Raw genomic sequence first — 12,405 nt, 5'->3', positions numbered from 1 at the left:
CAAGTGTTATTCTACTGAATTTCTGAGACAATTAACTGGCTATCAATCAGATGTGGAGAACAGATTTAAAGAAAACTAGGCATAACACACTATATTACATGCAGTTTGATTTCCAGGGCATTCCCTGCAACTAGGAACCAAGAGGTTTGCAGCATGGAGAGCTAGCCAATACAAGTACCAGCCCTTTGGCATTGCTCCTGGAAAGGAAATTTCTTTCCTGCAGCAAAGTCTCTTTGTATGGGTCCCTCTATCTACTCCATTTGGTGTAATGAATCTCGTGACATTTACTGAAGCCTACTGCCTTCATAATTAATTTAATTATGATATCATCTTGAAAGCTTATTGCTAGCACTAGCCAGCTATTGCTAGTTGGCTGACACAGCACTGCCTTCTGAAGCGCTACCTCCAGCTGCGTACCCAGCTTTATCACCAAACTTACAACTAGGCAATTCATTCCCACAATATAAGGGAAACTTTCCCTGAAAAACAAGTTGGTAAAAAAAATAATGGAACTACCTTGAGCTTATCTAAGTACATAAACTTTCTGTGACACATGATTTGAGAAATATTTGTTGCAAAAATATTCAACCAACAATAAAAATATGCTCCAATATTGATTGAAATACAGACAAAACAGGACAGGTAACAATGGCTGTTATAATAACAATTGGCGACTGTTCCTATCAAGGACTGCTACTTTGGGAGGCTTTGCTGCCCTCCCACACTGTCTCAGCACAGTTAGTAGATGTTAGCAGGTACATGTACAACAGCTGCACTGATACAACCTTCAGTCTTGCACAAGCCTAGCTGAAAAGTGACTTGGATATATTGGCGGAAGATACAAAAATAAGCTGGCTTGTCTTTCTGACTTCTGCTCATTCAGCACAGCTTCCCAACTCAAAAAAGGCAGCAACACTATTTTCCCTCTTGCACAAAGCTGTATATCAGCATCTGTTTGCAAGCCTCCATATCAGGCTTATCTTCCTTTCTATAATCACTATGAAGAAAACATGGCTGGAGTTGAGAATAAAAATTTGGCCCACATAGTATTCATAATAGCCCAGAAAGCAAGGACATTAAGAGCTATAACCTAGGTAAAAACTGAAGTTAGAAAAGGACCTATTTCTTGTTTGTAAACATGTTGCTGCCCATTAGCTAAGAGACATAACAAACCAGTTGGGGCTGTGTCCTTGATTTAGATGGTGAGAAACCCTGGACTTGGAGAGATCTCTAGTGAACACCTCAAGCACGGGGCTTTTCACAGTTCTGCTAGGCATAACTCACTAAAATGTCATTTATATTTTTAACATTTGCATACCACCCCACTTTTTTTTTACTGCTGACATTTGGAGGCAAGTGCTCTTTCAAGTCTGAAGCAGGAGGAAATAAAGCATTGATGGGTCAGGCAAGCTTAAAGTTACTAGAAAGACAAACTTTTTGATATCCATTTTAAGACTGTTGTAATTCTCCTAATTTATGAGGATTTCATGGTCTCATCTCAAAAAAACCCAAAACAAAAACACCAAACCCAAAAAACCTGCTCTCCCTTTTCCTGTCCTGCCATAACCCCAGTCTCTTTCTCATCCCTTCCACTCTCAGTTCCCAAAAGCAAGGAGAACAAACAAGATAAAGAGCCGTGCCGTCTCCCAGCAGACTTCTATGCACAATGCAAACAGAGTCAAATACTGTTTCAGGTCAAGCAGGCCTTTCCATGGCTGAACATAATGCAAGAACTGAGACAGGGGATGGGCCACAAAACTAGCAGGTCCTGCTTGACTAACTTGATCTCTTTCTATGACAAGGTGATCCACTTAGTGGATGAGGGAAAGGCTGTGGATGTTTTCTACCTGGACTTTAGTAAAGCCTTTGACGCTGTTTCGCACAGCATTCTCCTGGAGAAACTGGCTGCTCATGGCTTGGATGGGTGTACTCTTCGCTGGGTAAAAAACTGTCTGGATGGCCAGGCCCAGAAAGTTGTCATGGACTTAAATCCTGTTGGTGGCCAGTCACAAGCAATGTTCCCTAGGGATCAGTATTGGGGACAGTTTTATTTAATATTTTTATCAATGATCAGGATGAGGGCATTGAGTGCACCCTCAGTAAGTTTGCAGATGACACCAAGTTGGGTGGGAGCGTTGATCTGCTGGAGGGTAGGAAGGCTCTGCAGAGGGATCTGGACAGGCTGGATCAATGGACCAATGCCAACTGTATGAGACTGAACAAGGCTGAGTGCTGGGTCCTGCACCTGCGTCACAACAACCCCATGCAACGCTACAGTCTTGGGGAAGAGTGGCTGGAAAGCTGTCTGGCAGAAAAGGACCTGGGGGTGCTGGTTGACAGCTGTCTGAATATGAGCCAGCAGGGTACCCAGCTGGCCAAAAAGGCCAACAGCATGCTGGTTTGTATCAGAAATAGTGCGGCCAGCAGGTCTAGGGGAGTGATTGTCCCCCTGTACTCGGCACTGGTGAGGCTGCGCTTTGAATACTGTGTTCAGTTTTAGGCCCCTGACTACCAGAAAGACATTGAGGTGCTGAAGCCTGTCCAAAGAAGAGCAACGAAGCTGGCGAGGGGTCTAGAGAACAAGTCCTGTGAGGAGCAGCTGAGGGAACTGGGGTTGTTTAGCCTGGAGAAAAGGATGCTCAGGGGAGACCTTATTGCTCTGTACAACTAGCTGAAAGGAGCTTGTAGCAAGGTAGATGTCAGTCTTTGCTCCCAAGTGGCAAGCAATAGAACGAGAGCAAATAGCCTCAGGTTGCACAAGTGGAGGTGTAGATTGGATATTAGAAAAAATTTCTTCACCACAAGTGTTGTCCAGCACTGGAACAGGCTGCCAAGGGAAGTGGTTGAGTCACCATCCCTGGAGGTATTTAAAAGACACGTAGATATGGCGCCTAAGCACCAGTACATGGTTTAGTGGTGGACTTGGCAGTGCTATGTTACCGGTTGGACTTGGTGATCTGAAAGGTCTTTTCCAACCCAAATATTTCTATTATTTTGTCATTCTATGAAATAAGGAAGGCAGCATTTTTCTGGACAATGTATAGCATGAAAAGTCACATTCCACATGTAGGATAAAAAACTGGGACAGCATCCACCAGTACTGGTGAGTTTGGGAGGCAGAGTACTAGGAAGGGGAGGAAGAACACCTGCAGAGCTGCCTCCACCCACAGAAGGCAGGGTGGCCACCTTCTTCCTGGGCCTGTAGCTTCTTCACCTGTAACATGACTGTTAGGACCCAAAGCCACAGGGTATTAAGAGCGATCCAATCTACTCCCAGTACTTCGAATTGTCCGATCAACAAAAGTATGCCAATTCAGACAATCAGATAGGGAACAGTTCCTGGTCAAAGAAACCCAGCAGCGTTCCTCTGCTTGAAAGTCAATCCTCTGAACATCCAGACCCTTATATCTTGGTAAACTAAGCAATCAAAAGACGAAGCATTCTTCTCACCAAACAGGATTTTTCATTGCTACACATAAACCATATAGCATGATGTCTGGCTTTTCTCACAAGAAGAACTTAGAAGTATGACCCCATCTGGATTGCACTGGAGCAAGCAAGTAAGAACAAAGACAGACTCATTTTTTGTGTGAAAAAAAATAAGTGGAATGTAAATGGGAGGCATGTAGGCAAGGCTTACTTGTCAAATCTGAGGAGTAGAGCCAACATACCTGGACATTCTCCATTGCTGCAGATCCAGGTGCCACGTCGACAAATGCTAGGAAACATGTGACAAGTTAGGCAAGAGTACATGAATCCAAATCTTCTGTTGCAACTTTTTCACAAATAATTGAAACATGGGCCCCTGTTTCAGGGAAATTAGACCAGTACCTAGTACCCGTTCCATCTCCCATAACCTTGTTTCTTAATATATCTATCCCTTTTTACCATCATTCGACAGCAATTGCTGGTAACATGAGCTGGAATGGTTGCAAAACTCGAGAGCTTCTGTTTTCCTCTGCCAAAGCTCTGGGTTTAATAGTTTTCAACTACATTCCACTGATGTGGAATGAGTTTTAAATGCAGTTCTGAAGGTATGACTATTAATATGGCAGAATCATGGGGACAAAAAAAGTTTTTTTCTATTATTTTTTTTCTAACTCCGGAAAAATCATATACTACAACCTCCAACTCAAAGAATGTAACTTCAAAGCTAGATCAGGTGGTTGAGTTCCTTGTCCATTTGAGTTTAGAAATCTGCAGGATGAGGTCCCACAGCCTCCCTGGGCAGCTGTCCTAGTGCTGCACTGTCTCAGGGGAAGAATTTTTTTCTTCTGTCTAAACAGAACACCTGCTACAACTTGTGCCGATTGCTTCATGCTCTTTCTCTATTTGCCTCTGAGAAGAGTTTGGCTTTGTCTTCTTTACAACTTCCCTTTAGGCAATGAAAGTTCCCCCAATAGCCTTTAAATGAATCTATTTCCCTTTGGTCTCTTCACGTCATAAACTCTCCTGCTGTGATCACCTCCAGTGTCCCCCACAAGACTCTCTCCAGTCCGTAATCCTCTCTCTTGCACTGGCCACACTACTCCAGTCATGGCCTCATGAGTTCATCACAGGAGAGCAATAATCCCTTTCCTTCACAGGCCAGCTAGACTTCTGCTAAAGCAGACCTTCATCATTCTGATGGCACACTGCCCACTCAAGCTCCTCTTGCTTAGCTTCCTTTCCTCCTTGCAAGGAGGTGGATTATCTCTGCTTTGATGTCTTTGGGTGGTGGACTTAGTGTCATCCCCCATAGGCACTACTAGTAACTGGTAACATGCACTAAGATGCCTGTCATTCCTGGGTCTGTGGGATACCATGCCAGACAATCCTAGAACCTCCAAAATCAATTACGTTTCAAGAGGTGCTAGATTCTTCTTAATTATCCCAGCCCTTGAAAACCATTTGTGGGTAGTCAGTTTATTGAAGATGGTAAATGCAGAGCTGATGGAATGACATCAGGAATAACAGGAATCATTTTCTAACAATACAGTCTATCAGGCAGCACTGATCTCCCAAGAGCACTAAGGTGGAACAATACGGACGATCTCAAAGCTCCAGGGAAAAAGACAAAATGCTAGTCATGGTTATGGTTCATATTCTGTGACACATGGTGCAGGTAATGAAAAACTTCTGATTAACAGTGATGATGCATAGACCATTTTTCTTCTGCATATGGTGGCCTTCACCGAGTCCTTCTTCTGTACTCTAATTGGAAACACCTGGGCACAGAGTTGTCTGAACTCCTTCCACAAATATGTTCACACTTAACCGGATCAGGAATACATTATTCATTCCCCTTCCTTTCTTTATACAGCTAGCCTTCCCCTTCAGGTTGGCATTTGTGAGTGAAAGAAAAATTGAGCCATACAGCTGGGAAGGTTCATTAGCTTTGCAAGAAGTTCCAAGGACGTGCCTGAGCTAAAATCTCTTGGAAAGAAATGGTGTTTAAAGGTTAAATAAATGTAGGAAGTGAAAACAAAGACACCACCGCTGACACTAACCAGACATGGGAACCTGCCGGTCTGTCTTATCCACAGGAAACAGGTAGTTCTCTATGTTTGAAGGAGTATGACCCTCACATTGTTCTATCAGATCAAATATCCCTTTAAAAGCAGAGCTGATTTTGTCTTTGTGAACAGCTCACTTCTTGGAAGGGGCTGGCATTTCCAATAAGAGAGCAGGTCCTTTGCCAACGAAAGGAAATTTTTAAGAAATAGAGAGACACATTTCTAGAAAGATCACCTAAAACAGTCACTAACTGGTGTGCAGTACTTATCTAGAGCAACTGCAACCACACCAAAGTAACACGGAGTTTAGTTTACCATGAGTTGCAGTCCTGGGAGATGGTGAAGCCAGGAGGATAATGTTTTCCAGAGTGGATGCAGGAGCAGTCGGAGCTTTCAATGCAATGTTCACCATCAAGGAGCTTCCCCTCTGGATAGATCAGGTAGCATGAGATACACATGCCACACACACAGAGAGACACAAACATAAATACAATTAGATTGTCTAGTTCTTCATATACTTTGGCAAGACTTCATATGCATTATTACACATAGTTAGTCACAGCAGCAATAAAATAGAATGAGGCCTGCCAAAAAGCCTGCCAACGGCTGATGTCTACTTTCCTTCTAGTGCTGCCTCTCCCCAAGATGTGCTGAATGGAGCATTTCTGGTGCTCCCAGAAGAGCTCTTTGCTTAATGAGTCCCCTGGTCCAAAACATACATATTGGAACATACGTGAATCAAACACAGGGAGCATGATCAAGGTTGATCAGAGCTGGTCTACAAACCTGACTGTTGGAAAAATACATTCACTTCACTGACTGCAGTAAGGGGTGTCCATACAGGTTTTGTATTTGTTGTAAGAGAACAGAAGAGGAGACAAAGTAGGGAATGCAGAAACAGAGTTGGACACCATAAAAGTCTAGCAGATAGGGTCTGAGAGAAAGAAACATTATCATGTGGAGTTGTGGTTTCTCTTCTCAACTTCTGCAGAAGCAAAAAGTGAAAGGGCCAACATCCCAACTTGGATCCAACTGCCGAGGTTTCCATATTATACAACTATAATTACCTATTCTATATATAGAGTATTTTATCTTACACAGATAAACGGAGGCACAGAAGAGTTAAAAGACTTGTCTGAAATTGTACTATAAGCTAGCAACAGAAGAAAGGACAAGTTTGTTTCTCTTAGATCCCCATGTTGACAGGTAGTTGGTATTCCTCCTTTTTTAAAAGAGCTGCTGCAGCAAAACATTTTGTTTGATGAAAACCCCTCTCCCTCCTCTTTGAGAGTCTCCTTCCTGTCACCTGCAGAGATTTTGGCCTTTTTCCCTGGCAGCAGCAGTCACAACTGAGAGTGAGACACAGGTGGGTGTCCCCGTTCTCCCATTCTTCCCATAGATCTGCCTTGGAAAGATCTTTGCTGTTGAGAAAATCCTTCCAGCAAGAGATATTCAAAACAAGATCTGAGCATTTAAGATTGGTGTGGCTCTCCAGAGAGCACAAGAAAACAGAACATGTGCCTTTTTTCCTGGCAATAGTAATTCCATTTACAGCAATTAAAGTAACTGTGTGGTGCATTTAAGGAAAAAAAAAAAGACGTATTTGTTGAATAGATCCTTTTTACCCTTGGTGCACTGGAGGGAAGCTAAGCAAAGGCATAACCCTTATCCTAAATCCCAAATCCTCTATTCATCTGTCAGATCCTCCCAATTCTCTGTGAAACTCAAATCAAAGTTCTTCCCTGTTGACTGTGCACCAAATAACAGTAAAAGTTTTGAACTGCTGATTGTTATTTCTTTTTATGCAGTTCCTTCTACCCATCTACTTGTTCCTCATGCAGTACCCTTTCTGTTGAACTCCTGTTACACTGCTTTTCAGTTCCTGTCCCCTCAAACCTTTCCTACGCTGAACTGACCAGTGCAGCTACCAAAGGAAGAATATAGCAAGAGTCCTTGTGCAGCCATTGGATTCATCTCCTTCAGCTTTTCCCAACACCCCCAGGACTGCACAAATAGATCCTAATAGCTAGATCCTTCACAATAAAATAAGCTCCTGTGTCTAGTTATATCACCCGTCACCCTCCATGTGCACTTTCCCAGGTCCTGACACAGAGTGACAGCTTTGAACCTCCAGTAAGTCAGAGACTGGCAGTTAAATGGGAAACTACTAAGATCTGAATGCAATAACAACTCTACAAATCACTACCCTGTTTTGGAAACCATATTAAGTTCTCAGTAAACCTCCATCACACTTGGTGTCTTGTACAGGGGGACAGTAAATACCTCTCTGTATTTGCACAAAGTACAGATTTGAAGGGTGAAATGCAGAAATAGTCCTATTAAAAACAAATCAACATAAAAAACAAACCAAGAAAAAACAACAAAAAACAGCTAGAAGCTGGGAGCATATGGAGCTTTGCAGCCAGGAATAAAACTCTCCTCCTGCAGTCAAGAACAAATGACAGAGGAGGAAAACTGTGGTGGTTGGGCTGCTGCCTTTAAGCCAATCAAATCTCCTGTACAAATGATTCAATAATAAGTGAAATCATTCATCTAAAATCATTAATATCTTTGGAATTATAGTGCAAGCTCTACACGTACTGTTTTTCTGTAAGAAACACCATCAGCACATTCTCTGCTCTTTCTGCCTCTAACCAGATGCTTCTAACCACAAGCAATTCAAAAGGAATCCAGAAACGTCAATGGTAAGCGGTCCCTCACCAAGAAAGGAAGGCAATCCTAGAGTATTAGATGGTGCTGATTTTCACAGAAACATTTACCTTTTAGTCGGGTCTGAAAATGGCCTTTTCATGGAGTGAGTATACAGGCATTACAGAAACTGGTTTATTCTAGGGCATGGTCCCAGAAAAGAGAAGTGTTTCTGATTTCAGGAAAATGTAAGGGAAGACACATCTTTCCTTCTTCTAATAAAATAGGAGGCATCATTGCCAAATGTTTCTCTGTAAATAACGCAGTAAATAAATTACCAGGGCAGCTGCAGCCATCAACACATTGTCCGTGACACACTTCATTGATATTCAGGCTCTGGCAGGTTTTGACACAAGGGGATACACATTCCTTATACTTCATGCCAACTGGACATCTTGGCCCTGAAACAATTAAAAGAAATTAGAAATGCAAATTCCTCAATAACTCTTAAATAATAAATCCTTTAATTATCAAAGGCTGAACCATAGAGACACCAAAAAGGTCATATCTTCTCCAATCAACTAATTTCTTTTTCAGAAGCAGAACGTTTAAGAAACACTTGATTTTCAGTTTGCTGCAATATCAGCATCTGTCAGGCTGTGTAGTAAATACTTAGAGGTTAAAACCAATTTCTTTTCTAATAAATTGAGTCTTAAAAACTAAAACCAAGCGCATTAAGAACAATCAAACATGGGATGAAGCTTTGAAATAACATCTAAGAAATTTGGAGAGACAAGCATGTTCTTTACCTTTAAGCTATGCAGTTACTCCACTCATTTGTGAAATTATACTGTATTGTGTTTCCAGAGAGAGCTGGGAGAAAGTTAAGACTCTGAAATCCCATTCTCCTTCTTCCAGACAACTGCCAGCACGGGATAACACCCATGCTGTGGTATCTTCACTGCTGTCATTATCTACGCTAGGCCATCATGCAAGCACACACCATAGCGATTCCTTCATTTTGTGCATAGACATACCCCGCAAGACTGCATGGGCATGGAGTTGGAAAAGATTAGAGCCTGCCCTTTCCCAGCAGATCCTCTATTGAAGGAGATGGGAGGGTAATGAAGGAGCGGTCTTGCCCTCTCCAGGGCAAGGGCTGTAGGGCTTGGGCAGCAGCTAGCACCAGTACAATGTGCCCAGCGCTACAGCCCTTCAATGCAGCAGAGCATTTCATGCCTTCAACGCAACTATCGTCATCATCTCCTGAGAAAGCATCACAGCATAGATGAAGGGTGATGGAAAATTAAGCTCCTGATGTGGCAGCAGGCCACCTCTCTTCTTCCTGACTCAGAAAAAAAAAGTGGTTTGTGAAGTCAAGGGTCACAAATGAGCTCTAAAACTCCTGGGAACAGAGAGGGGTTCATTTCACTCATGGCTTTAGTTAGACTTAACGACAGCCCTAGCAAAAACGGGTTTTCTGGCTTGCACCCTGAGCAAGGAGACAAGTTTTCATAAGACCCCTTTTATGTCACAATGGAAAGGTAGCAAATTATTGCTAGAAATAAGGCTCTCCTCTGGTGCACAATCTCTTGAACAAGTGGTTGGCAGTATCCTTCTGCCCTAACCATAATCTGAAGGCACAGTTTTCTTCAGTGGTAGCCAATAGCAGAATATCTTTACCAGAGAAGAAAATGTTGTCAGTACAAATCAGTCAGTTACCCCATGAAAACAATTTACATAAACATCATGAGAAAATTGTCCTTCCTGTGTAATGTGAAAACATGAGAAAAATCATTGAGAACATGATATTACAGGATTGATTTTTTTAAATTATTATTCGTTTATGTGCTTATGTATTTAACTGGGGCTCTCCAGTGGAGGTATATGCGTATATCAACAGTGGGTGCAAACATGACCTTTCCTCTATAAATGCAATCCATCCCACTAAATCTCTGCACCTCCTTGTTACAAAATCTTAGCAGAGATGCAATCAGGACATCTGACCTCAGCAAAATTGGGCTAATAAAGGCAACATTTCAAGATGCAATCAGGATCCCTAACCTAGACAAAATCTGGCTTAAAAAAGGCAAAATCTCAATTTCAATGTAATTGGTTCAAGCAAATAAAGGATGAAACAATTGTCTTTACAAAAAAATGTTAAGGAGAGCCTTTCACAAGGATGCTTACAAGTCCAGTCTGGATAACATCACATATCTGAACCATATGTGAAATAGCTCCTAAACATCCTAGTCTATACCTTTGTGTATCAAATAAGTCTTCACTGACTTTGTATACCATAGTGGGACCTGTAACAGCTCAGAATCTTCTTCATATTCAGTTCAAACAATACTGCCTTAGGGACAACAACTTCTAGAAAACCGTGGGTGATGGAGAGCTGAAAGAGGGGGCGAGAAAAGGCACTTCAGATAAGCAAAAGTGACCGGCACTTCAGATTTTAACCTGCCTGAAATAAGACCCTAAATAAGCACCAGTTGCTTTTAGCTGCAGCACATAAATCTGCAAGACGGGCATGATCTCATTTGGGATAAACAGCCTAGGAATAATCCTGTCAGCTTACTGCATGAGCTCTCTTCAGGCCACCCGTCCAAAATCACTCCTTCATGAGCACAGCTTCTTGAGTAATCAAGGAACACCGAGCAGTGACAGTCCATGCCCTGGATACAAGCACAGATGTCTCTTTCACAGAGATCAATGTATGGCTCTGGATCAACTCGATGGTGGCACCGGGAGAAGGTCAAAGATGTTCTTAGCAGCTGGCAGGTTTCCATGACACCCTGCATGACAAGTGAGGAGCAAAGGTAGAAAGAGAGAGAGAAAAGGGGACAAAATGAGTTACTATAGTCTCAGGAAGAAGGGAGAAAACCCAACTTTTGCAAACACTGTCACCACTGTTGTTAAATAACATCATGGTTATTAAACACTACCATGTAGTTAAAAACCATCATAGTCAAAAGCTAGTAGCGAGCTACATCCATTTATTTACCACATCCATACATACACAGAGGTACATTAATATACTGATTACTATAAAATAGAATGTCATATAAGGGGATGTTTCACACAGAAACAGGTCAGTCAATCAGTCAGCAAATGGAGGGAAGCAAAGAACTGCTTCCTACCCAGTGAAGAACCAGATGGTGTCTGGAGTACCAGGAAGACATGCACAGCAAGGGAGAGGAACTTATGATTGAGGTACTTAAGAAGAAAAATAACCAGACCATCTTTTGGATAATGAGGGAACACAGTAAGTTTCAGAGTGAAAGATCAGGTCTGACTGGAATCCGAGGAATCAAATTTGTTTCCCACTTCTGGCCATATGTTCCTGTCACTCCTGCTGGCTTGTCCAATGCACAACAGGTCGATTTAACTCAGTCAAATGGCAGAAAAGTAACCCAGGGAAGAAAAGCAATTTGTTCTGCTCTTCTCATCAGTTAAATCAGCATGGTGACAGTTAGTATAAGGAGAGTACTGCACAGTGAGATAGCGGGGAGGGTACCAAGACCTCTCCTTTGAGACAGCAGCAAGTGAAGATGAAACTTAGCTGTATGTGAAACAAAACCTAAGGAAACCTTAGTTCATGGCTAAGTTCTCCAAGGGAGGCTCACAAGTAGACCTTCTCTTCCACATGCATTATGTCACAGTTCAGTAAGTCTGAGGTCCTCAGTGCAACTTTCTGAAGGGATGACACTGAGTTTAGAGAAGTGGAAAAATTATTTTCTGGTACAAACCTAGCACAAACAGTTGAAGCATAACGTTCTTCTACTTATTTGTCAGTGTTTTATATAAGCAGATGTACCCATGCTGTATATTTCAGGTATTACACATAGCGGTTGGGAGCAGGGTGGGCATGTTCTTCAGAGTAGTTCACAGTAATGATGCATTACTCCTGAATGCCTTAGCAAGTACCTGAGGTGACAGCACATACAAGTTGCTGGGGGGAGGTGGACAGAGACACAGAGAGAGAGTATTGTTTGCATTTTTGGGGAGGTGAAAAATGGGGAGGAAAAAAACACACAGAGTTCAGCAGATGTCTAGATGTCTTCTCCGAACGGCAGATGGTATACCTGAATAGGAAGACTGCTGAGTAGAAAAGATTTTTTTTTGCTAAAGGGTGTTTTGTCCAGGTGATCAGCTAAAGCTAGTACATATCTGAACTGAGAGAGAACTTCTTGTTTATGAAAACAAACCAACCAGAAATGTCTGGCTCATTGGGAATATATTCAGGGTTTAGCAAAAT

The 12,405-nt window shown here is 42.2% G+C and overlaps 1 protein-coding gene across 1 annotated transcript in view; it reads right to left on the bottom strand.

Annotated features, from left to right (window-relative positions):
• The window catches only part of VWF (von Willebrand factor), a gene marked incomplete at its 5' end in the record, with an annotated part of 151,528 nt that overhangs the window by 114,923 nt on the left and 24,200 nt on the right, over positions 1-12,405 (bottom strand). The window contains 4 exons of the mRNA XM_082013969.1: positions 3,672-3,718; positions 5,811-5,922; positions 8,483-8,605; positions 10,726-10,942. Of these exons, the coding sequence (XP_081870095.1) occupies positions 3,672-3,718; positions 5,811-5,922; positions 8,483-8,605; positions 10,726-10,942 (499 nt within the window). The remainder of the gene's footprint in view (positions 1-3,671; positions 3,719-5,810; positions 5,923-8,482; positions 8,606-10,725; positions 10,943-12,405) is intronic.

The sequence above is a fragment of the Phaethon aethereus genome (assembly GCF_964289735.1).
Source record: "Phaethon aethereus genome assembly, chromosome: 1".
NCBI classification, from domain to species: Eukaryota; Metazoa; Chordata; class Aves; order Phaethontiformes; family Phaethontidae; genus Phaethon; species Phaethon aethereus.
The sequence above is the reverse complement of the archived record's forward strand: the minus strand, read 5'-3'. Positions and strand labels throughout refer to the sequence as shown.